This window comes from Stigmatopora nigra, chromosome 23 (assembly GCF_051989575.1).
Source record: "Stigmatopora nigra isolate UIUO_SnigA chromosome 23, RoL_Snig_1.1, whole genome shotgun sequence".
NCBI lineage: Eukaryota > Metazoa > Chordata > Actinopteri > Syngnathiformes > Syngnathidae > Stigmatopora > Stigmatopora nigra.
The window spans coordinates 3,379,656-3,407,185 of record NC_135530.1 but is presented as its reverse complement, the minus strand read 5'-3'; the positions used below and the strand labels follow the sequence as shown (position 1 = coordinate 3,407,185).

Below are 27,530 nucleotides of genomic sequence, written 5' to 3'. Positions count from 1 at the left end.
CATTGTAGCCAGCAAATATCTGCTACTTTCTAGACTTTAAGTGTATATATATATATATATATAATAATACATTTTGCATCAACAGTCCACTTTTTATTTTATATTTTTTTGGAAAAAAATCACTCAAAGCTCAGATTCAAAGTCCAATATAATAAAATACAAAAAAAACCTCCCATTCAATTCTCTAAGTATAAGCTAAGTGTTTTCCATTGAATGCAACTTAATAAATAATTCATGAAGATGCTCGCAATAGTGCTTCAGTCTAACAAAAGAGAGCAACATGAACTCAAAGTATATTAAAAAATGTCAAAGCACCTCAGGGAGCTCTTTGTGTTTATACATAAAAAAGATATGTAAAGCTTTTTTCTTTTTTTAAATGATACTGAAGCTGCATGTAGTTGTCACAATAGAAACCCTCTGGTGTCTTGCTGAATTGGTGGCGGATAATTTTGGCACTGTTGTTTAAGTCATACTTTGATCAGTGTGAACTGAAAGGCAAATACTCCTCTAAGAGAGTTACTTGATGAGTGTAAAGTATTTTTGTACTATAAGTCCCAGTTTTTTTATTTTCATTTTTTTTCGTGGGATTGCCACTTATAGAGTCAGAAGTAATGAAGATGAAGACGTGTTCGGAATAACTATTAAAGCCCCATTATCGCCTTATAGGGTACAGAATTTGATATATTGGACTTTACTGAGGTATATCATTTCTTTATACAGTGGTACCTCGAGATATGAGCTTAATTTGTTAAGGGACTGAGCTTGTATGTCGATTTTCTCGTAACTCAAAGGAACGTTTTACATTGAAATGAACTAAAAACTAATTAATTTGTTCCAACACTGAAAAAACACACAAAACAGGATAATGGATTGGAAAAAATGTTTGATTTCTTCTAATTTGCCATTTATTAACTAAGTAACACATAAATCATGGTTTAATATTACTAAAATGTGTTTAATAGTACTGCAATTAGATAATATAACATAAAAAAAATTAAATGAACTTGGATTACGATGCAAACACGCTCAAAAATAAGTTTAATCTAATCTTACACTGAACTTAATCATAATTTTGTTTGACATTTTTATACCTTTCTTGTCCTGGGTTGGCTCTATTTTCCCCGCCTCCACACTGACTTCCAGTCAATATCGATGGTTGTTTCAGTTTGTATTCCCTTCAAAATACTCCGAAAAATGATGCACACAAATGTCCTCACAATAAGATAACGCACAACCACTAGCCAACAAAAAGTAGTATATACTCCTCCCGTATTAACGAACAAGCTCCGCCATTCGCACTGACTAACGGGAAGAAAAAAAACACTGAAAAAATCCAACGCTCCGCCCAGTGCTCACAGAGACATTACAAAGAGGAAGTTTTGACCATAGACATTACACGAGGGAGTTACAAAGAGAGAAACAGTGGCCATGATGTTCTTATGAGCAGCATCTGCCTGCACATATGTCAAAAATATTTGCTCAAAATTTGACTGCTATCTCGAATTACTCGTATGTCGAGGTCTCACTGTATTAGTCAATGACGGCAACGTTGTCGGTGTTGAACTCAGTGACACAGCCACAGTTTTCAGTTAGCAGAGTCGCTTCCTGCCAGCGAGCATCAGAGCGCCTGTTGAGTGTGAACATGTTGAGTACAAATGATTCGCGAGAAGAGCGCCGTGAAATCTTGTTCGTCACCCCACGCTCGCTTTTTTCTCACTTCCCTTCACCTGATCTGCTTTTCCCCCATCTTGGCTCATGTCTGGCTCCATGCCACATCTGGCCCATTCCCACTTCGCTTTCCACGTTCAAAGCAGGCGGCGTCTCGACAGGACGCTCCGGAGAAGTCAAAATACTTCTCGCTATCTCCTCCCTCCCGTCAAGCGCCATTTGCAAAGCAGGCTGAAATGTTAATTCGCCGACACGATCCTGCGTGCGGTATTGAAGCGACGACCCCCTGCTGAGACGCAACGATATCTCCACAGCACTTCAGAGAATTTTCTAACACTTTGGAATGTCGCCGCTCTTTCCGTAACACCGCACGCGTCATTTGCCGTACGACCTCATTTGCAATGATTCATAATCCATGAAGGCTGTAGTTAATATTGTTCTTTTATGAAATTGTACGGCTATGATAAATAAGTGAAGAGTGCTGAAGCAAATGGCTATCAAACGTTCTACAGAAAAAACAACAGAAATATCATAATAGCCGGAAACAATTTGTCTTTGTGAGCATGCTGAGCAACAACCAGCTAAAAGACGGTCATATTTTCAATCAAAATTGTTTGGAAAAAAAACGCTGTAACTTAAAATTGCCTGAAAAATCTTTGGATTTTACAATTCTCTCATATAAGCCGCCCCCTGATTCTGCTAATTCTAATATAAGTATAAATGGAAAGAATCTTTTGCTGGATTTCCGAAAGGGTTTTGCCAGCACTTGGACGAATTCAAAAAGGAAGTCATGTGACCAATACAACTAGAAAGTGTGTTTGACTCTCTGAATGCAATTGACTACCAGTAAAAGGTAAGATGGCGGCACCCTGACCAAGCAATGGCAGGCACAAGTTGAGTTTTTTTCACTCTTTCATTCAAAAGTTTTTTTTTTCTTGAATTTCATTCCAAGACGAGCATTTTATCAGTTTATCGCTTCTCTAATTTAAAATAAATGACCGCATCGGCCATATTATCTTGAGTTATCGCGTTTTATGTTTGTCAAATTGCAGTTTCGTCAAATTTATGCACATATAAGCCGCACCCTATATTCAGTCATCATTTTTTTTGGTCAAATATATGGCGTATATGCGAGAAAATAACTCCTAATTCCCCTTTTGGGCCTTCCCACTGCCTATTGATAGGATTCCAAAAAGATGGCAAATGCGTTTCAACATCTACAAATGTCGACTGATTTTTGTTTATCTATTTTTTTTTTGTACATGCTTATCTCGGATGTCCTTACCTTTGTACTCTGAAAGATCCCTGATGTGGTGAAAGGCTTTGGTGGTTTTTACGCAGTAGGTCTCATCAAAGTCAGGCAGCAGAGAGTCAGACATCTATAACACAGCAGAGGAAAGATATAAATCCGCTAAGTGCAAACACTGGCTGTGAGTAATCATGTTCCACTGCCTTTGGCGGAGATAGAGGTCCGATTCCCTTGGATTCTCAAAAGAGTCATTTGCTCTTATCGTCTATCCTCCCAGTTATAACAAAATGGACGTCAATCTCCGTCAATTGAGGCTCAGGAGTAAACATACACTTTTCATTGAAAGACATGGCATACTTTTCATTGAAAATGTACTTCAAACATAGTGACTTTTCATAACATGCAAAAAAACAGTTTGTTTAATGCTAATGTGCAATTGAGGATGGGATTGACTTGCACAAAAAAAATAGTATTGCAGGTTTAAATGCTCTTTGTATTCTTGATTTAAAAAGTATATGTAAATGTATGCCCTTGTACTTTTGTAGTATAGATCCACCGTTTCAACATGCATCCACACATAAATACAGTACAGTACAGAAAACATTTTTTCAGTCTTTTTTTAGTAATATTTTGGGCAAATATTTAACTTGAGATACGAGAGTAGTCAGTACAAATGGCGTATATTGTACTTATTGTTAGCAAGTACTTTATTCTATTGTGAGGACATTTGTGTGCATCATTTTGGGAATATTTTGAAGGGAATACAAACTCAAACAACCCTCGATATTGACAAAAAGAGCCAAGAAGGTATCAAAATTTCAAACAAAATAAGAAATAAGTTTAGTGTTAGACTCAATTAAACTAACTTTTGAGTGTCTGCATCGTAATCCAAGTTCATTTCAATTTATTTATGTTACGAGCCTGTTGCCGTGCAAAAATACACTCGCTAATTAACCTTTATACAGTGTCAAAAAAGTGATATACACTTGCAACCTTATCGAATATGCATTGTTGCTGTTTTTTCAAAGTATGACAAGGTGAGTATTTTTGTCCAAATCCAAATGGTCAGCAACCTTGCATTCAGAATAAGGCTGTGTCTTGTCAATGCTGTGGGAAAATAGCTTACCCCCTCCAGCTCAAGGACACGTAATCTGGGAAAGGGAATCAACAAGGCTTTTGGCAAAAGTGACCAATCAGGCAACTGCAAGACCCCCCCTCCCCCATCCTCCCAACAGACACACTTCTAATGGATTAGACGTCTATCACTGTCAACGGTATCCAATGAGTTAGTGTTAAATTAGCACAGTGACACAAAAACACACCCACATTTAATTACGTACTCCACTGAGTGTGTCATTCATTGCAAAGCCTTCTGCCTTTATCACTGCAGTCACTTTCAGGCCGATGCGGTCATTCGCTATTCTCGCAGACGCAGCACTTTAGCGCCCTACGGTAACCTTAAAAGACACATATTACAGAAAGGTACAATTGTACAGAAAATCCTGCATTTACACTGTTATATCTGTTAATGACTTTTTACACGGCAACACGCTCGTAACATAACATAAACACATTTAAATGAACTTTGATTACCATGCAGATACACTCAAAAATAAGTTTAATTCAACCTATAACTGACTTTCAGTCAATATCGAGGGTTGTTTCAGTTTGTATTCATGTCCTCACATTAGGATTACGCAAAATACCTCCAAATTTGACTCTTATCTCAAATTTCTCATATGTTGAGGCACTCATATGTCGAAGTACCACTGTAATGGATAGTTGCTTGATTTTCTTGAGCCATTTCTCTCAATGTACTCTTTACTTAACCTTTTTTTCCATATTTTGTGTTCTATTTACATACCATGTATATTTGTTCAGTTATAAAATTCAAACATGAAATAAACATCATTTCAATGACAATAGTTTCACGACAATCGCCTATCACTCCATCTTTTGAGATAGACTTCTTTGCAAGTCTTTTTCCCGTAAGCTAATGAACATTTTCACCACTCGACTAAACTTTTTGGTTCCAGACCCAAAGCTCATGTGAGGTTTGGCCGTATAATGATGTAATACCCCCTGAGGAGAGAAAGGACAGATGAATAGAATGAAGCCAACTGCACAGACGGGCACGTTTTCTGCGACCATTGTTGCTACTAATGTATTTTTAATTTCCCATGAAGTGACTGGAGTCCTCAAGTGACCACTACTCCATAATTGGCTGCCTGTGTGAACATCACTCAGCCTAACAAGAGCCAGGAAACTCCAACATCCTAACACACATACATACACATAAAAACACAAAAAACACACAAACACTTTGTGGATTACAATGCATTACACTTACCGTATTTTCACGACTATAAGGCGCACTTAAAAGTTTTACATTTTCTTATATATGGAAAAAACAGAAAACCAAAAACGAAAAACCACCACTGTCGGATATTTAAAAAACACAAATGCCTTAACTAAAACAATACTGTTAAATAAGCAGATGCCATCTTAGTTTACAACATCTTCCATCATATAGCTCCTCCCCCACTGCAAGATTTTATACAAAAAATTCCTAAACATCAACAATGGCTGGCTCTAGAGGTGACTGTAAAGTAGTGAGTGCTTCATACCTGGAAGTCAATAGCAATTTCCATATTTTCACGACTATAAGGCGCACTTAAAAGTCTTACATTTTCTCCAAAATAGACAGTGCGCCTTATATATGGAAAAATGTCATTCATTGAGGGTGCGCCTTATAGTCGTGAAAATACGGTAATCACTTCCTTGGAACAATACTGAATAATGAGGTAAAAAGGGTAGGGATCAAAAATAACTCAAAAAGAAAGAAAAATTAAAACACTTTACACACTTGGTCATAGAGGATTTATTTACATTTTCTATTTACACTTCATTTCTGTACATGATTTTTCTTTCAGAACCAGTACATAACATGCCGTTGCTTTACTTCTGTGGCCACTTATGCCAAACAGGTTTTTTTTCTTCTTCTTCATTTTTTGCTGATGGTTGGAAGATTTTTTGTTTTGTTTTTTTTAACCTAAGAAGAAAGAGGTAACCAAAAGAACTACCATGGGGAAATGCTACACTGGGGTAGCTGGCGTAAAATTCTTCAAAAGGTAGTTTGAAGTTTGGTGTTGTGAGCGCTGTCAAAAAAAGGATTTTTGTGCTTTCATCACTGCGGGGATGCTTGTGTGAGAGCACACTGGCATAACTCTTTTGCTGCCATTGACGGTGATGGATGTCCATTTCAATATGGATTATATATGCGTAGTGTTGTCATTGCCGGGCAATCAGTTAATTATGGCTGTGAATTGATGTGCATACTGCATAATAAGAAAATAACACCAAAATAATGGTGAGTTTAGTTAAATATATATAAAAGGAAAAAACTCTATTCATACATAAATGTATGTATATAAGTACAGTGGTACCTCGACATACGAGCATTTCGAGATACGAGTAAAATTTTGAGCTGTCTTTTTGGCCAGATTTGTTTCGTGTATAACAGATATCTACGAGTGCTGCATTGTAATGTAAGTTCATTTGAAGCCGAAAGCCGAATAATTCTAGTACTATTAAACACATTTTAGTAATATTAAACCACTAGTTATGTGTTACTTTGTTAAAAGATGGCGAATTAGAAGAAATAAATATATTCTGTTTTTTTGGTGTTTTTTCAGAGGGTTGTAACTAATTTATTAGTTTTTAATTAATTTCTATGGGAAACGTTGATTTGACATACGAGCTCAGTCTCTGAATGAATTAAGGTCGCATCTCGAGGCACCACTGTATATGTGGAATATAAAAAAAAACAAAATTAAAATTAAATTAGACCCCCCCTTGGGCCAAACTCCAGGCACAAATTCATAGGCTAGTTCTGTAAACAATAAGGAATCAAAGAAGGCTGATTTAATGAGGCATTAAATGGCGAAAAGCCATGTCAAAGAATAGCAAGTCATTCAGTTGACTGCTCTTATCAGCAAATGGAGAAATAAGCAGCATTAAAATAATAATTTTCAACACACCATGCTGAATCTCCTTGTGAAGTGATAAGGATACAAACATCTGATCATTGCCTCAGATCCATTCAGGTTGAGAGTATTAAAAAATGCTTATACTCCAATGAACCTCATTTATTTGCAAGTTGGGGAAAGAGGAATTCTCCACTGTAGTATTTGTCTCCGTCCCTCCAGGGGACAAAAGAGGAGAGGTCAATATTCCATGAACAGAAAAGAAGGCCAATGGCGACACACTTTGCCTTTTTTTCCACCTTCAAATGGAGTTTTAAGCTTTTTCTGGAGTGGGGGGGTAAAGGTGTTCTCCAAAAAAAAAAGATTTGACGTCCAAATGTTCAGTGCTTCATCTATAAAGTTTGTTTAATCTGCTTTTGGCCAAAATGAGTCCTTTTTACAGGTTCATTAGGTCTGAAAAGGGAGAGAATTATCATCTTTTGTAGTGGTTGGGGGCGTCGGCAAAGGCAAACTTCAACCGATAGGCTTCAGCTAGAAGTACACTGACTTCTTCGTTGCCCCAGTGCATTGTTGGAAGGTTTTGTAGTAGAATCATTAGGCCCTTTGGGAAGAAAGAAGTACATGTTATGTAAAGGGTTAAAGAAACATTTTTTTTTCTTAATATTAAATCTGTTCCCAGGGGTTGTATTGTAAGCACAAAAAAATAACTACAAATATAGAGAGAGAGTCACTAGAGGGATTAATTTTGAATTGCAAAGATTATTCGGTTAAATTGAATAGTTTGTGTAATGTGCTTAATTTTGATATGTTGTATACAGTATTTTTTAATTTTTATTTACCCCCTGTATACAGTACACCATATAGAATATGGGTAGAGAGAGTGAAATTCATGTTATAACAAAAAAAAACTGTAAAATATGTTGTTTCAATGTAATATTTGTATTTTTTTTTCCCAAAAAATCCACGAAGCTCTGAGTCCGCAGTAGCTGAACCGCAAAGTAGCGAGGGAACACTGTAGTTCATTTTTTTTTTTGCATGAAGTAAGAATAGTAGGTTAAAAAAATGAGAAAAACAAAAATTTTCACATAGTATAGGTTGCTTTTCCTAATTTGGGAACTTGTAGTGGCACAGAATTGAATTGTGACATTTGTTGACATTCAAAATGAGAGAAAAAAATAGAATAGAAACCCTTATGACATTGAATTATTCTTGCCTAATTAATATCTAGCCAAATGCCAAAGCAAAGTAAGTACAAATACTAAACGAGCCTCTTAATGTTTCATCATTGTAATGCTTAACGTGTAAAGTAATCAGCAATAAAAGTCCCAAGGAGATTATTGCTGCTAATACAGATATATTTTCCAATAATATTGTTTGTAAAGAGAGATGGAATGCATACATATAATACTAACAGAAAAAAACTAATTATTTTGCTTTTAATGGGCTTCTTATCCCAAACTAAAACACCTCCCGTTAAATCTGGCCCAAATAAACAAAAACACACACACACAAACACACTTTAGTAAAACCATTATCTCCCCAAAGCTGTTAATTAAGTCATTTTTCATGCAAAGACATGAAACATTCTCCGAATATGACCTGTTCTTTGCTGTTTACTTTTCTCCTATTTTGCAAATGGAGCCACTAATTCTACTTCTTGGGTTTTTGTTTGAAACAAAAAGAAATGCTAGGGAAACATTGAAAGGGCCAATCCTAAGAAGAAAGGTATCAAAATGTCAAATAAAATTAGAATTAAGTTTAATGTTAGGTTCGATTAACATTTTGTGTCTGCATTGTAATCCAAGTTCATTTAAATTTGTTTTTGTTATGTTACGAGCATGTTGCCATGCAAAAACTACTATTAAACACATTTTAGTACACTATGAAACCACTACTTTATGTTTTTCTTAGTTAATAGATGGCGAATTAGAACAAATAAACCATTTTTTCCAATCCAATATCCTGTTTTTGGTCATTTCTCAGAGGGTTAGAATAAATTAATTAGTTTTTTGTTCATTTCAATGGGAAACGTTCGTTTGAGTGACGAAAAAAATCAACATACGAGCTCAGTTCCGGAACAAATTAAGCTCGTATCTCGAGATACCACTGTATTACTAAAATGGTCGTTGATTTAAAGTGTAAACGGGAGAAGAAAAATAATTTTGCATTGTTCTAAAAAGGGAAAGAGACTAGTTAGTGTATGTGTGTACTAGCTATGGATTAAGTGTAAGGATCTTTCATTATCGAGCCCCAAATCATCACCATGACAACCCGGGTTCATCACCAATGGCGGCGCTAATATTCACATCACAGGACAAATCACTTCACTTGACTCCCTGCCGCTCTGTGAAAGGATTCCACTCTACAAACCAAATTGGAAATGTAATTATTGTTCTATTTCGCTCCTCATTTCTTGTTGGGGCCGAATGCGTATTTACTACAATGAGCACTTTGGATTATCTCTCTGTCCTTTATATTAAAATGAAGGCATCCCCTTATTGTTTGCTTGTGCTAAAATGAGCGGTTGCGACAACCCTAATGAATTTGCAAATAAAAACATATATATTCTGAGTGAAACCATTAAAAAAATGGAAACTTTTCACTCACTAATTAAGTTGCCGTTCTTTTCTTTTTCTAGCCGTGCTTTGGTTCACACTTCAAGTTGGGCGAGAAGATGTTTACGTGGAAAATAAATGCTATAGAAGATAATTAAGTACACAGTAAGTGCTCAGAACGTCTGTATAAATGTACACACAATTCTGTTTTTACCTAATTACGAACTTAATTTGCGCTGACAAGCTAGCAATTAACTCACTAGGTCGCAAGAAGGATAATTAGTGATTTTCCGACATACTACTTTGGTGAACTACTTATTTATTCTTATATATCGTATTTTCTCACAAATAAGCCGCTCTGCCTATGAGTTGCACCCTTAAAATTTGTGGAATTTTACAATTGCTCGTGTATAAGCCGCCTTCTGATTCTCCAATTTTCACCTCCATATTGATGGTAGTACAAATGTGTTATTTTGAAGGGAAAATCTGAAGAAAAATCATTGCATGTGGTATTTTTGAGATACTGTATGAATCAAAAGCACATTATTAGGGTCAATATTATAAGGAAGTTAATAAGCCTGTCTTTGTAAAATGCAAAATATAAAATTATTCAATTTTAAAAAAAGAAATTGGTCTATCTTGATGAGAACTTAATGCTTTTTAATGACAGAAATTATAATTTTATTACCAGACGTTTAAGATTTTGCTTATAATGTCGAAATATCTCCATTTTTTTCCAATGGTGAGTTATTTTTTTAAGTTTAATGCAAGATAGGGTTTTTTTTTTTCATAAATTTCATTCAGAAACGTCAGAATAAATTCTGTTTAGCGATTAATCTATTCATCTTTTCTGTATTTCGAAAAAATTTAACATATCAGCATTTACTTGCATATAAGCTCTAATCCAGTCATCATTTTTTGACAAATAAGGCTTATATGCAAAAAAATAAAGTATTTATTTTCTATAAAATACTTTCCAAAAGTGAGAATACTATAACATAATATTTTGTACGATTTTTAAAATTCATTTTAAAGTTATTTTAAATTAAACAGAAATATTAACATCATTTAACTTGTGCAAAAATAGAAGAGTAAAGTGAAATAAAGGTCCAAAAAACACTCACCATATCATTGTAGCGCAGCCAAAATAAATCTAATGAGACCTGACTATCATCATCTCGATCAGGTGTATATTTCTCTTGTGAGAGAAATATTTCTCATAAGTTCATCTGCAAAATGTATTAAGCAGTTACATATCAACGTGAAGATATTAACATTAGCTTAATACTATCAATTTACAAACATTAAAGAAACAAAATTCGCACTCATCTCAATTAAGTTAAATCAAAAATAAATTATGAAAACATTATGAACGCCATTTTTAACTTGCCACATGTTAGTCTACATTTTGGCTGACTAAAAAGGGGATGCAAAAAACATTAGCTTATCCAAAAAAATACAAAAATTATTAGTGGAATACTGCAACTAACCAATTACCTACGAACTCATTAAAAGTGACTGAGGAGACCAAAATATTGCTTACATTCTCAATAGGATGACAACGTCAAATGTTGTAGTAGCTCCTCCTCCTTTTGTACCTATGCCAAATTTATCCATGTGGTACTTTGTAGCGATGCCTTCTTAGTCTCCTCTTTTTATGATCCATTCCTTGAGTGGCCTCCAATTGCTCGAAATAACAATCGGAGAATTTCCTTCTCGTCATTTAGGAACTGTGGAATATTTCACTACTCATTGGCGACGACAAAACACCTCACGTTAGAAACGTATTGCCTTGAAAGGAGGGTGGTGAATTACTATTATGTTTTTCTGAATAATGACCATTAACGTCTTCCAAACTAAAAGTCACCACTTCCATTTGCAGAAACCTTCAAATGGCGACCATTCTCCCAGCCTCAACAAATTAAAATGAATAACATCTATCACCGTCAATGGCGGCCAATAGATTTAATAGCTATCCCATGCATGTGTATCTGACTGCCTGCTGATATTTAAGAATAGATATTCATTTACCCCTCAGCAGCAACACATTGATCTGCCTTGACTGTACACAGTGTTCCAAAAAAAAGGCAATTAGCTCTCCATTCCCTTCCCTTGACAAGCCTTAAAGTGCTTAATGGCTTTTGATACAAGGGGGAAAAGCAGATTGTCAATAGAGTCAGTATTAAGGCTCTTACTTGAAGAGGGGGGAGATCTATTGTATTTGCCTTTGTATTTTTTATGTTACAGCCTTAATCTTACTTCACTATCTTCGGATACTATTATACTACTGCTCACTTCGACTGCATTGACGTAAAAAAAAAACATCATGGAGCCAAGAGCATTATCCGACATTTTCCGATCAATGTGACCAAAGCCTCGATTATCAGATATCTTTATCTTGCCGAGTGGGGAGAATTTGGTCTGATCTCTGATCAAACCGTAGGCTCTACCGATGAAATGGAACAATGGCCATATTGGGGAGCCAAGAGAATATTGATTTTTGCATAAGAATGCAGTGTGGGGAAGTTCTGACACTTACAGTTCAGTCTTGGTAGTACACCAAAGAACTATGAGTTTGTAACGATTTACGACTGAAAATGTAAATTTTGTTGGGGAAGTAAATGTGGAGATAGTAGGGCCGATCTTCAATTTTCTGAAGATTTATTTGGACAACGTTAAAAGGTTAGCTAAAAGTCGTCCATGTTTCGATGAGACTGTTCAGCTATTTGGCTGGAAGAGATGACGATAAACGTCTGGAAAGGATGGCGGCAAATGAACATCTGTTCATTCACTACTAGCGAAAAAATCATTTAAATTAACAGGAAAAAAAAGAAAACTCTACACTGACCCTGACTATTCAATGTGTACATTTGCTTTTATTGCCAATTCCGTTGCCGAAACACTTCCGAAATATCCCAAAGACATCGTTATCGACTGACAATTTGCCTTTTTTTGGACTAATTTGACCTAAACGTTCCGCCTCCAACATGTAAAGATACCAAGTAAAGTAAGAATAGCAGGACTTTAGGCTTTTCAAGGTGCCTTGCCATCGTTCCCTAGCGTCGCCTAGCAGCTAGCATCCAAATCCCCAGAGAAATTAATCACATCGAAATGGCAGATGTGTTATGAAAAATCCAAGACAACAGTGAGGAGTGCATCGTTTTCTCTGACGTGCATCATTCCACCTCTGAACTACTCCACCTTACACATTTACATTAACATACACATACTGCCACCCAATACCCCCCCAAACATATATACACAAAGTGACTATAGCTTGCAAGCTCGCACTCCAGGCAGGCGGTAGTGGTAATGGTGTTCTGTGGCATCCTGAGGTGTAATGGGCATAGACACTGCTCTGTCAGGGCCATTAGCTTTCTGTAGCTCGTATAATTACACTAAATGGGCCCTCTGGCAAACAGTGGGCGCTAAAAGAGGAGTCGGGCATGCGGGAAGAGGTGGCGACATGAAAATGTCTGGGCCAAGTCATGAAAAGGCAGGTGGATAAAAGCCCAACTAGATGTGTCATTCCAGTAGCTAATGAGGCAATTCGCTACTCATTTTAAAAATATATTTGGTCATTGAATTGTGCATCTGTGTTGGTACTAATAGTGTCTGTCTACCAGGCGGTATTTCTCGTAGAATGCCATTGACGGTAAGTGCGTTTTGACTGAGAGTGGGTGTCTGTTGACACCTGTTGCCTAACTACAAATTGGCAGTCTTTCTCTCTTGTTCTGTCGTTTTCGTACATTGACGTCAATGAAAATGTAATTCATTGGCGATCATTAACTGCCAGCCACTTCGAGTTGAACTAGAAAAACAGAAAGCTGCCTATAAAGTAAGGAAGAGCCAAGTTTTAGCCAAGCAATTATCAGACCCATCTTTATATCCCCAGGTAGTCAAGTCAGTTTACATGGATATAATTGAAAGCATTAATTGACTGCACTTTAACGTATTTTCACGACTATAAGGCGCACAGCATTATAAGGCGCACCCTCAACGAATGACATTTTTCCATATATAAGGCGCACTGTATTATAAGGCGCACTGTCTATTTTGGAGAAAATGTAAGACTTTTAAGTGTGCCTTATAGTCGTGAAAATATGGTAATTGCTATTGACTTCCAGGTATGAAGCACTCACTCACTACACAGTCACCTCTAGAGCCAGCCATTGTTGATGTTTTGGATTTTTTGTATAAAATCTTGCAGTGGGGGAGGAGCTATATGATGGAAGATTTTGTAAACTAAGATGGCATCTGCATATTTAACAGTAACGTTTCAGTTCAGGCGTTTGTCTTTTTTTTAATATCCGACAGTGGTGGTTTTTCGTTTTTTGGTTTTCGTTTTTTTCCATATATAAGGCGCACTGTCTATTTTAGAGAAAATTTAAGACTTTTAAGTGTGCCTTATAGTCGTGAAAATACGGTACTTTGAGCGACCAAGCTAATTTATGAGGTGTTATCTATTTATTTAAGCAGTAAAAATGTCAAGAGGAAAAAAGAAAACAAAACTACAAGTCCTTTTCTTTTTTAAAGTCAACAAAATGCCACCAACTAAGTCCTAAGAAGCAGGCTAATTAAAACCTCTTCTTTGTATCTTGTTGGCTTCACCGTTACTAAAAAAAAAAAACCCACAACCTTGTAGGAGCAGTTGCCAGGCAACAAGTAGAGACTCTACAAAGTCCCGAAATCCTGGACAATTCATTAACATGGCGTTTTAACCTGGCAATGTCATTTAAAGACGCCACAAAAAAGGTGACTTTAAAAAAAATATGGAATCCATAAAAAGGTATGACTAACTCATTTGTTAACAGGCACAGTTAGCATGCATGGAGGGTTGAATTGCTCAGGGAGTTATCCCCCCCATTCGCCGTCCTGCTTTTTCATTTAGCGGCTTAACTGGTCCGAGTCGACGAACGAGCAAGGTTTGTTAGCCGCTTGCAAATTATCATTTCAAATGATTTTCCTCTTGTCTGTTAATTAAAACCATTAAAGTGAATCCATAATCCACTATACGCCAGAACACTAAACGTAGCTGGCATTGGAATTGTGAGGGCAAGCATGAAATGATCACTTGGCAGTACCACCGACAGCGATAGACGTCCCAAGCGTTTGGTTTATGATCAATGGACTCATTTTAGTAATATTAAACCACTATTTATGTGTTAGTTTGTTAAAAGATGGCAAATTAGAACAAATCAAACATTTTTTTTCCAATCCAATAACCTGTTTTTGGTGTTTTTTAAGAGGTTTGGAAGTAATTAATTTGTTTTTTGGTTCATTTCAATGGGAAACGTTCATTTGAGTTACAAGAAAATCGACATACGAGCCTAGTCCCGGAATGAATTAAGCTCATATCTCAAGGTGCCACTGTATTTCATTTCTGTAGCACTCAGTGATGTTAGTGAATAAGCTATCAATTTCAAAAGTAACCAAAAGAGCTTGATAAAGGTGGTTTTAGCTAAACGGCAGGGGGAAGAAAATAAAAAATCACATCTGACCCTGTCTACTTTGATATAGACACGAAGCTTTTTTAGATGTGCTTTCTAATGCTTCCACGTCCATCTCCTCTTCTGACCTCACTCCATTTCCATTGCTTTTCATTCGTTTTTCTTGTTGTTGTTGTTCTTTTACCTCTAAGGGTCAGTAGAGGTTGTTAAATTACGCCTTGCAATAATTTAAATGTGTATTTGTTCTCTACCATGCTGCTAGCACTATCAAATCTGTTTATTTTCCTGGAAAAATTTCCGCTTACACAAAAAAAAAGGCTCCATGGCCTTTAGCAAAAAATACATTCAGCCAAATGTCATCCTGGCATTTGACAATTTGCTGCAAATGAGTGCTTTTCTTCCATTTGTTAATGTCTTTATCTCTACCCCCCCCCCCCCCCTGCACTTAATGGAGTACAGATATGTACGTGATTGTGCAGTACTTCCAACAGTGCAACAATATGCAGGAAATACGACACAATCCCCTCACAAATGGAGCTGCCCAAAAATAAAGCACATCTTTTGGGGCCCAGATTAATGTCAGCGGGGGAGCTGAGAAGTTAACGTTCCTTCTCTTCCTGACTTTAGTGGTTTAAGTCACTGATATTTCTGCACGAGTTCGTAGGCTTGGCAGGTTCTTAAAGAACTGTGGTCGCAGCTCTTATCAACCCACAAAGCCTCCATTTTGCTGTGTAAATGTTCCGCCCTGTATTTACGCTTGGAATACAGAGAAAAATAATCACAATAGTGAATATATATATAGTAAAAATACCCCAAAACAGGATATTGGATTGGAAAAACATTTTTATATGTTCTAATTCGCCATCTATTAACAAAGTAACACATTACTATCGAGGGTTATTTGATTTTGTATTCCCTTCAAAATATTCCCAAAAATGATGCACATCAATACGATAACGCACGACCACTTGCCAACGAGAAGTAGTATATATTCCTCTCGTATTAGCGATCGCCTCGCCATTAGCAATGACTAACGGGAAGGAAAAAACTGAAAAAAATGCAACGCTCCGCCCAGTGCTCGCAGACATTACAAAGAGGGAATTGCGGCGAAAGAGACAGTGGCCATGATGTTTTTATGAGCAGCATCTTGCTTCCGCTGTCTGCTCGTATATCAAAATTTGTCTCGTATCTCAAGATAAATATTTCCCCGAAATCTTCCTCATATCTCAAATTGCTCGTATGTCGAGGTACTGTATGATGAAGTAGTATACCAGTGCAGTTAAAGAGTCATATTTCCTAGCGAGCCGGATGGCAAAGTCACCTTCTAGCAGCTGTCTAGCGCCAGTCACTAACGCCCTCGTGACTTCTGAACCTTACAGTTAATGACCATGGCGAAGGATGCGGACCATGAACAACGTTACAATTACTTGCCAGTCCTGTGTGTGAGAGGGGGGGGGGGATATTTTACCTGAAAGTCTCGTTCCTCCAGAATTTCTTTCCTCCACCGCACAAGGAAGGCTGCACAGACGTAGAGATGAAAATGGGAGAAACCCTCAGGTTCAGCCTAGAGGGAACAAAACAAAAAAATCTGTTAAATTTACTAAATACCTCCAGCTTTCTATGTCATATTTACACATATCACCATTAAGCTAGCAAAAAGAATACCGTATTTTCACGACTATAAGGCGCACTTAAGTCTTAAATTTTCTCCAAAATAGACAGTGCGCCTTATAACCCAGTGCGTCTTATATATGGAAAAAAACAGAAAACCAAAAACGAAAAACCACCACTGTCAGATATTAAAAAAACACAAACGCCTGAACTGAAACAATACTGTTAAATATGCAGATGCCATCTTAGTTTACAACATCTTCCATCATATAGCTCCTCCCCCACTGCAAGATTTTATACAAAAAAATCCAAAACATCAACAATGGCTGGCTCTAGAGGTGACTGTAAAGTAGTGAGTACTTCATACCTGGAAGTCAATAGCAATTACCGTATTTTCACGACTATAAGGCGCACTTAAAAGTCTTAAATTGTCTCCAAAATAGACAGTGCGCCTTATAATACAGTGCGCCTTATAGTCGTGAAAATACGATACAATAAAATGAACGTTTCCTATCACAATCCAGAAATAAGCAGTATCACAATTCCTTCTTATTTCAACCCCTCATTACATTTGTCAGCCCTCTTTTTTTATGATGAGCAGTAGGGGGAATTAGAGTAGGAAAAAGACAAAGGATGAGATGTTCCTTCTTCCTTATTCATTTTCCTCCAGAGCCCTATCACATGGAGGATAATTACTCGGCTCTGTGAATGAGAGTCACTTAGAAAAGAAGCATGTGGCCCCTTTAAAATATTAGGGGTTGGTATCCAAAGTGGAAATGGGAAAGATATGTTGAACTAATTCGGGCATGCTTTTCAAAGAGGTTTAAAAATGTAAGGAATTAAAGTGTGCCATTGCGTACATGTGTGTGTAAAGCTACTACGACTATGTGCGATGAGTCAAATCTTTTGCCCTAAAGAGTGACTCTTTTCGAGTTGGCGTTATGGCACGTTTCGGTCTAACTTGTCGGCTTGAATCCAAACAAATAGCAGCGTGTTTATCGGTGGGCAAAGATGTGCCGTTTCCATTTTTTTCTTCACGAGTTCATGGTTGAGGAGCCTGGCAAAGTTGTCACAACTATAAAAGTAAAATGCAGTCTTATCTTGAGCCGTGGCAAAAACATCTTTAAGCTCTGCCGACAATTGTGTGCTCGACCGTGCCTAATCCCAAACTGTCTTTTGAATACCCTATTGACCAGTAGAAGTTATGTTTCCTTTTGAATGGTGTCTTCATGAGGTAAATTATGCAAAGAGTGAAATGTTGTGAGGAGCTGAAACAGGTTTTTTTTAATTGCTGTTCAAAACATCAATGCCCCCTCAAAGTGTGCAAATTTAATTAGAAGAAAAATCATTGAGGCATGAGAAAAATTCTACTTTTTTTGCAATTTGAAAGTGCTAAATTAGACAATTGGATAGATTCTAGTTCTGTAAAGTCATCAGTTGACTGCTGTGAATTGAAATGAAATAAATGAAATTAAACATATTTCACTTTTTTTCACTAAAAATGATTTTTTATGTAATTGCCTTTGAAAATGTGCCATTTTCAAATTAGAATCAATTGTCTTTTTAACTTCTGAATGCAAATATTCTCTTGTATAGCCTATCTGGATTAATATAATAGGAAATGGCATGCAATTAATACATACTGTATTTTAACACAAATAGGGCGCACTTAAAAGTTGAATTTTTTTCTCTAAAATGGTTGATGCGCCCAATCAGTCTGTGCGTCTTGTCTATGCATGAAATAAAATTTTTGTATGGATCTGACGGCTTGGGTGAATGGTTTTATTTCTTGCATTATCAAACTTAGTTTTGCTTTTACTGTCTTTAAAAAAAAACACGCTAGTGCCTAGGGGTAGGGAACCTATGGCTCGTGAGCCACATGTATAATACCAAAACGCAAAGTTACCAATGACTAAATACTCTTAAAGAATGTGAAGTGGAGTTGGAGCCTTTTAAGAAAATGAACTGGGCTTTACTTCAAACAATTCTTGCCAAAAAGTCTATTGTCCAAAATACATGCAAAGGCAAAACATCAGGCCTTAATATCCCAACAGATTAATGTTGACAGTAATAAATGTTAGCAGAATTTGTATCATCCATCACTCTTTGTCTCGTTCCACATCAATTTCTCTCCCTGACAAACTATCCCTCCCTACTGTCCTATCGCAGCGCCACCGACGCTTCATTTCAATGACGTTCTCGTCATTAAAAACTCCAAAATAAACTTTGTCATGTTAGTCAAGGTGACTCCGTTAAATCCACGCAGCCACTCCTTTGCAAATACAGTGATACCTTGACATACGAGTGGCCCGACATACGAGCAATTCGAGATACGAGTAAAATTTCGGCCAAATATTTTTCTTGAGATATGAGACATTTTTATTTAATATTTTATAATATTTATAAAAAAAACAGCTGACAAAAAGACATTTAATCGTACTATTGTTGTCATTTTTATGATGTGAGAAATGTCCAAAAAAGTATCAATTTTGACTGCAGAGTTTCAGCACCACGGACAGCAACTGGCCCGCTAGGCATTTGACTTGAGAGTACTAATCTTGTCCTTTTTATGATGTGAGAAATCCCCAAAAACTATCAATGTTGAATGCAAAGTTTCAGCACCATGGACAGCAATTAGCCTGCTATGCATTTGACCTGAGAGTTGTTGAATTGTGTCTACGTTTTTTGTCATTAAATTAAATAATTTGATAGATATCATTCTTATAAAGTGTTATTTTTACTTATCCCAAGAGTATCATAAATGTAGTAGTACAAAATTGCATTATTTGGCTTAGAAAATGTCATAAATATAGTCGTACAAAATTGCATTACTAGCTTTGGAAAATGCCCTAAATGTGTTGTTCTCTATTTTAGCTGAAACATGTGCTTTCACTTGAGCATGTTTTCATTTCTCTCCACTTTGGAATGAATAATACAAAAATTGAAATTGCAGTTTTTAATTTATTTATCTTTCTCCACCAATTCAAAATTGTCAGACCCATAAAAAGTCCACAATGTACTGTTTACTCAGTCCAGGCAAAGATTCAAAAGCTGAAGGTGTCAGAGTATCTCTGTAACACTCATGCTAATACTGCCACACTGTGTTACTTGCTAATTTCATGCTCTGTGCTACAGGGATAATTTGGTCCCTGTCTGTCTGCCTGGTCGCTCGCCTGCTGGGGAGGAAAAGTGAATGTGTGCTTGTGTGTGTTTTTCCCACTACATAATTCCCGTATGTGTGTGCCTGTTTTGTTTTTTTATGTCAGTTTCATCCCCAAGCATCTCAATAGTGACAAAAGGTCAACAAAAGGCAGAAATACAGTGGTACCTTGAGATACGAGCTTAATTCGTTCCGGGACTGAGCTTGTATGTCGATTTTCTCGTAACTCAAATGAATGTTTCCCATTGAAATGAACTAAAAAGAAATTAATTTGTTCTAACCTTCTGTAAAAACACAAAAAAACAGGATATTGGATTGGAAAAAATGTTTGATATGTTCTAATTCACCATCTAATAACAAAGAAATAACTAATGGTTCAATAGTATACTAACATGCGTTAAAAGAACTAAAATACAGAATTTGGGTAGAGAAAAGGGACTTTTTGCACGGCAATGCACTCATAAAATAACAAACAAATTTAATAGAACTTGGATTACGAAGCAGACACACTCAAAAATATATTTAATCTGACTTTACACTTAATTCTAATTTAGTTTAAAATGTCTATACCTTTCTTCTCCCGTCCTTTGTCTGCTCGTATATCAAAATTTGTCTCGTATCTCAAGATAAACATTTCCCCGAAATTTTACTCGTATCTAAAACCTCTCGTATGTCGGGCCACTCATATGTCGAGGTACCACTGTAATATATATTCTCATTTGGAAAAAACTGAGTTACCCGAACAGGAATAGCGCAGAAATTGGTGGGCGAAGGATTGGCGCTAACTGGAGAGAAAGAGCAAAAGTCTGGCTTACGCTGAAACAGGCGAGCGAATGGAACAGATGGTCACGCCACAGAAAGGAGACCACGACGGAGACGTTACAACACTCAGGTTAAAGCCTCCCTTGGAACGTACACAGACGCTCAGACCAAAGGGCGAGGGCTTTCTATTTATCAGGGGGCATTTGGAGTGCCCCAAAAAACATGTTTTATCCAACTGCTCTGCTTTCATTTGGCGAATTATAGCACATTTTAGCTAACGTAATGTTCAGTATAGCATGAGTACAAATGGCCTAATTTCCCTCCATTTTAGTGGAAGCACAGGTGACAGAGCCTGCCAAAAAACAGGTGTAGTGTGTGATTGTGCATTGTAGCTATGTGTGCAATGGGGTTGTCTTCCAAAAAAAAGCACTGTGGAATCAAATATTTAGAGGGTGGCTTACAACGACAATGTCTAGCTTGGCAACTCATTCAAGCGTCGCTTAATTATTTTTCTAACTTCTAGAGAATGGTCAAAAAACAAATGGGAGTTGCTAAGGTAACCAGGAAGACTTGGTTACTATAGATCCAGGTCAGTTGATCAGTTGGAAGATTAATATTTTGAATAAAGCATTAAATGTTATTGGAATTATTTGAATTAAAGGGACAGTGTGAGACAAAAAGAAAAAAAATGGAATTTCTGTCCATGTAATTCAACATGGTTTTGACTTTTTGACACTTATTTTTCGTCTCTATGATGTTTTGAGACGTGTAATACGTTTTGGAGTTCATATAGATTGGATTTATGTTGTTGTAAATGGTTGTTTTTAACTGAATACAATATTAATCTTGAAGGAGGCTAAATTTAAAGCGTCCCCAACTTTTTTCCCCCAATATCTCCATTTTGAACTGTGTTTTGCTGATTTTAATGTCATTTTTTAACACCTACTATATTTTCAGCTAAGATCAAGAGCCCTCTAACACAAGTAAAAAGCTCCGAATCGATAAGAAACATTAGGCGTAATGGGTAAAGCTAAAAGGGAGGTTAACCACAGCTCCGAACTGTAGGCGCCGTTTTTAAAGAAAAGATTGAAGGTGAAAAAGGGCGGCTCCACAAACACAGGAAAACATGTTTGAATCAGGATTAAGTGCTTGCCCTCTGCCTTGAACGTGTATGTGTCTTGTAGATGAGTGTGATTACCTGGTAAGTGTCCCAAAGTCTAATGGTACACCGTAGTGGCAACTCGCGCATCAAAAGGTTGTTCATCCAACGAAAGGCAAACTGCAAGTATTCCACTTCGTAATGCTGCATGTGATGATGTACTGACTCTGCAAGGAGATGGGATGACAAAAACAAATGCATTTTTAATAAAGCTCACGGGTGTGAGTGTTGCCTTCTCTTTGAGTTACAGTGGTACCTCGAGATAAGAGCTTAATTCGTTCCGGGACTGAGCTCGTATGTGGATTTTCTCGTAACTCAAACGAACATTTCCCATTGAAATGAACTAAAAACTAATTAATTTGTAACAATCTTCTAAAAAAAGACACCAAACAGGATATTGGATTGCAAAAACATTAATATTTGTTCTAATTTTACGTATATTGAAAAAGTAACACATAACTAGTGGTTTGATATTACTAAAATGTGTTTAATAGTACTAAAATTAGACGGAATAACTTAGGTTATGGTGCAGACACATTCAAAAATCTGAGAATACGAGATGAATAAAGTTATCCAATCCAAATATACCAAATTTTAACACAAATATATCACGTCTAACCGCTGTTGCTTTGCATCTTCACATAACAAAAAGATTAAAAAAACAGCTATTGATTAAGCAGTTGATATATTCCACAGCAATCAAACTGGTGACACTCAATATCCAATCCACACACACAAACACAAGCCTCATAATAGAGATGTAATTACTAAGCTGTCAGACCATCATTATGAAAAGGCAGTTAGGAAGGAACTATGGAATCATTTGACTGACAAGCGCAAATGCGAACACACAAACCCACCTTGAACAAAATGTTGACATCCGCAATGTAGTTTGATAAACTACAGGTTTTACACTCTTGTCTCCACGGTGTAATTATTACATACCGCTGCGAGAGCACACAACATGGCCGCCATATTAACAGGCGAACTATGACAAGAGCTCGGCCAGTTGCCAAGGCACTTTGGTACAAAGTTAAATGACGGTAATGAACTCGCTTTGTCCGTGTAGGGGACTTGAGCAAACACAGGGAGGAAGTACAAGTAGTTACAACGTCATTTATCATTGGGAAATTATTACACAGCTTGTGAGGAGCTACATTGAACACCCGAGTACACAGACGACGCTAAAACCTGTGGCTTTTTTAACTCTGGGCTACGGTCCAGCTGGCTTGCCGCACGACGCCGCGGAGCCTAGCAAGGTGGCGCGTGGCATCGCTCAGGGACGCTGATTGACTGATGAGACCTGTCTTCTTTATTACGGACGGCCTTAAGTTGAGGACGGTGGGGGATTGTGGGGGACGGTCAGAGGTCGGAGATGTTCCCAGCATTGTGCTGATGACAGAATTTGGCTTCAACTTTAGCGCTATTCCTTCTTCTCCTGACCTTTTTTGTGCCACGCCCTTTTCACAGACTTTTCAAGCAGCTGTTTCAATATGAAGATAAGTGTCTATAACCCTAATGAAGACTCTGATCTCATTCAATTTCTCAATTCAATTGATTTTTGTTTGAACATCTCATTTATGTGTATTTTTTACCGTGGCCCGACGTTTTGTCGACGGTCGTTTGGTTCGCCGGATTCGCTCACTCTCAAAATTATAATCATGAGAGAAAGAGAGAGTTTACTGTTGAAAGTGATCAACCAGGTAATCTCTCGTTCTCAAAATTATAATCATGAGAGAGAGAGAGAGAGAGAGAGAGAGAGAGAGAGACAGAGAGAGAGAGAGAGAGAGAGAGAGAGAGAGAGAGAGAGAGAGAGAGAGAGAGAGGGGGGGGGGGGGGGGGAGAGAGAGAGAGAGAGAGAGAACTGTCTGTCGACCAAACATCCGTTCAACGAAACGTCCGGGGACCAAGTGTCCATCGACCAAACGTCCGGGTACCATTCCTGACACTTTTTTTTTTAAAAACAAATTGAAAAGTAATTCATCTTTCAATATTAAAGGTAAGCACATACATGACCAAATATAGTCACTTAGCCCTATAAAGGTTTAACTGGCGGAAAATGCTTATCTTTCCGTGACGTATTGCAGCTATCATTCAATTCTGGCCTCTCCTAGTTCAAATAATTTGGACGTCTAACCCCATCAATGCAACCCGATGAGCTCAATGGCCAATAACGGGTTAAAACATTTTCCAATATTTTCCTTCTTTTAGCCAAAGTACAAAATCTCAACCCTAATACCAGCCATTTAGTACAAAAGCAACACAAAACCCACTGTCAGTGTGCCTCCCATTAGCATAACTAAATTCACCTTTGGGCAATTTGCATGTTAATGAACTCGTGCTAATGCACTTGCTCGCGACAAATACACAGGCAGAAGATAAGGGAGAGATAAAGAGATCAGAGAGCCATTTTTACGCATGCTGACAAAGTAGCTTGTATTTGGAAGAAGCTGGGGGCCCCATGATGGCGTCAAACAGGGGTTTGCATGAATCGTTACATGTGGAATAATCCTGGGGGACGCTTCCATTTTGAAACAAGAGCAATCAACGCAAAGGGTTAGACATCTGCCTTAATTTATCTTCTGCTTCGTTGACATAGCTAGATAACTAAAATGGCCGACTACAGTGGTACCTCGAGATACGAGCTTAATTCGTTCCGGGACTGAGCTCGTATGTCGACATTCTCGTAACCCGAATGAATGTTTCCCATTGAAATGAACTCAAAACAAATGAATTTGTTCCAACCCTCTGAAAAAACACCAAAAACAAGATATTGTATTGGAAAAAAATGTAATATTTGTTCTAATTTGCCAACTATTAATAAAGTAACACATGACTAGTGTGACTCTCGACATTTGTCTCGTATCTTGAGATAATTATTTGCTCAATTATTTTACTCGTATCTCGAAATGCTCGTATATCGGGGTGCTCGTATGTCAAGGGACCACTGTACACCCTTGCCCTGATCTGATTTGCGAAAAACTCAATGTCAAAACTGAAACTTACATCTGATAGGTGGCGCCTAGTCATTTCGGGAACAACGACAATTCAGATTTCCCTGCCGACAGCAAAGCGAAACGCGATAGCGTAACACTAGATAAAGGCTATCAGTGATCTCATTAGGGGTGGTAATGTCAAACCAGCGAGGTAGAAAATGACCGTGGCCCAGGTTGTGATGAAGCAGCACTTATGGCCCAACGTGCCGAGTCACATCTCTCAAGCTTACGCGTTGAAGAGTGTCACAAGGACAATGTTCGGCTTTGTCTTCGTTTAATTCTTTTTAAACCCACATTTACGGTCCAACTCCCTACAATTTGTTTTCATTAACATGTTCTCACAGAGTAAAACTTGACTAGGATAGGCTTGTATATACACTTGTAGGTGTTTTAGTCCTCTCCTCACCCTTACTGACAAATAGGGTGAACATTCCAAGGTTATTTGAAAACATGGCTGCTCTGTGTTGAACATATTTCTATTCAGGAAAAAAAATCCCAGCCTACGCAAAACAAACTGTGAATACAAGTGCTAGAAAGAGGATAATCATGAGACCAACCATCAATCCTGCTGACCAGCTCCTCCAGGGCCTTGACCTTCCTCTGGATTCCTGGCTGTGCAAATGTGTAGTTGTCCTGTAAAAAAAAAAGGCATGCAGTCAGATGGGTCACCGTTGAAGTATGAAATCAACACCGTATAGCCTGTGTTTGGGGGCAAAAGGGCGAATTAAATGGAAGGATGTACAGCCGATAAGATAATTCAATCAAAGAAAATGCCATACAGTGGTACCTTGACATAGGAGCAATTCGAGATACGAGAAAATTTTTGGGCTAATATTTATCTTGAGATACGAGACACTTATATACAAGCAGACAGCGGATGCCAGATGCTCCTCATAAGAACATCATGGCCACTGTCTTTCTCCCCACAACTCCCTATTTGTAATTTCTCTGCGAGCACTGGGCGGAGCATTGTTTTTTTTCAGTGTTTTTTTCGTCAGTCAGTGGGAATGGCGTATATACTTCTCGTTGGCAAGTGGTCGTGCATTATCCTATTGCGAGGACATTTGTGTGCATCATTTTGGGAATATTTTGAAGGGTATACAAACTCAAACCACCCTTGATATTGACTGTAAATCAGTGTGGAGGCGGGTCAAAAAGAGCCAATCCGGGAGAAGAAAGGTATCAAAATGTTAAACTAAATTAGAATTAAGTTTAGTGTTAGGTTTGATTAAACTTATTTTTGAGTGTGTCTGCATTGTAATCCAAATTCATTTAAATTTGTGTGTTATGTTACAAGCACGTTGCCATACAAAAATATCTCGAGGTACCCCTGTAATTAGAACGCTTGTCCTCAGTCCTAATAAATTCCTGGACAATTTTGCCAGATTTGTTCCATCGATGGTCTGTGGCCAAGTGAAAATTCTGAAACAAAACGCATTCTTCTACTGCGCTGACAAATAATTTGTCGTGGGAAATGAGTAGCGGCCATAATAGACTTCAAGTGCTTGCCAAGACTTGATTTGTACATCGCACATACACACCTTGAAGAGTCTATTAAAAATCAGTGTGGGGGCATGAAGACAAAGTATACTGTATTGTCTCACTGTTGGCAAAAATGCAACATTATATATAGAAGGAATATGTCACAATTTAGGGGACAGTCGATTACAGACACGTAAGTGTGGCTAATGAAACCTGCAAAGACCTTCAGGGTTTAACAATGACACAGCAATCACAGGAGTGGGCAGCAATGCTGCGTCAAACTTTGCGGAATGTGCATATGAGACGGGCCTATAAGCAATCTGTGGGCGACTTTGAACACACATCCCCACACACAATACGGATTAAGTTTCCTTCAGGGGTGATTTCAGTGTGGCTGGAAAACAGCTGATGTGGCAAAGTATCCAACAAGCAGAGAGTGATGGAAAGAGAAAAAGAAATGGTAAGGAAAGGAAAGAAGGAAGGAAGGAGGGAGGCAGGCAAGGGTGATTTAGTAATAAACAGTTGCAGTTGTCCTTCAGGCTCAGCAGAAAGGAGGCCTGCGCGCATCCCCCTCGAGTCAATTGGAGAGCTAGCCAGGTAGAAGCACTCTACTTTATGGTTACTGACTGGAATGTTTCTAACCTGATTCAACCTCCACTGAATGAGTTATGTTGCGTTTAGGTTCACAGTGCATCGTTTACGCCACTTCCGTAGCCAAATGCTGTTTTGTGTTGACACTGACCTGAACAACTTCCAAAATTCTAAGAGACGTGTGTCAAAGTGGCAACCCGGGGGCCAAATCTGGCCCGCCGCATCATTTTGTGTGCCCCGGGAAAGTCAATCATGAGTGCTGACTTTCTGTTTTAGGATTAAATTAAAATGAAGAGTATAGATGTATATTAAATTTCCTGATTTTCCCCCTTTTAAATCCATGATTGTCATTTTTTGATGCATTTTTTCTATGTTTTTAGTTGGAAAATAATTTTGTAAAATCTAAAAATATATAAAAAAGCTCAATTAAACATTGTTCTAAATAAAAAAAACAACAACTGAATATCCAGGGCTGTTAATCCATCTATTAATCCATTTATATAAAAAAAAAAATCTAAATATTATATCTAAAATGGCCCGCGAGTCTGACACACTTGCTCCAAAACTCCAGATTTAAAAAAAAAAAATGAATATAAACCTATTAATTAGAACTCAGTGCAATTTACTGTTCACCATGTTTGTCTTTGGACAACTTCAACTAAAGCTCAACTGTTTTTTAACGACTCAGAGTCAATTAACTCTCAAACTAATGTTTGCGCCGAGTCCCAAAAATCAAGCTAGCGAACCTAATGGCGAGTTTTTTTTTTCTCTTCCAGTTCTGTAGTTAAACTCAAGTGCTGACAGTAGGTTGTTGTCAGGAGTCAAGGAGGCAAGCAAAAGCGACTTGTGCCGTCATAACAA

At 37.5% G+C, this 27,530-nt stretch overlaps 1 protein-coding gene across 6 annotated transcripts in view; it reads right to left on the bottom strand.

Annotated features, from left to right (window-relative positions):
* Window positions 1-27,530, bottom strand: part of tbc1d22a (TBC1 domain family, member 22a) — an 86,956-nt gene that overhangs the window by 18,496 nt on the left and 40,930 nt on the right. For 3 of the 6 annotated variants that reach the window (XM_077709836.1, XM_077709835.1, XM_077709837.1), the window contains 4 exons: window positions 25,154-25,229; window positions 21,640-21,767; window positions 16,377-16,472; window positions 2,954-3,047 (listed from right to left, as the gene is read on the bottom strand). In XM_077709836.1, the coding sequence (XP_077565962.1) occupies window positions 2,954-3,047; window positions 16,377-16,472; window positions 21,640-21,767; window positions 25,154-25,229 (394 nt within the window). Of the gene's footprint in view, window positions 1-2,953; window positions 3,048-5,780; window positions 7,505-16,376; window positions 16,473-21,639; window positions 21,768-25,153; window positions 25,230-27,530 lie in introns of those variants that run through there. The other 3 variants (XM_077709839.1, XM_077709838.1, XM_077709840.1) reach the window with 1 other exon arrangement.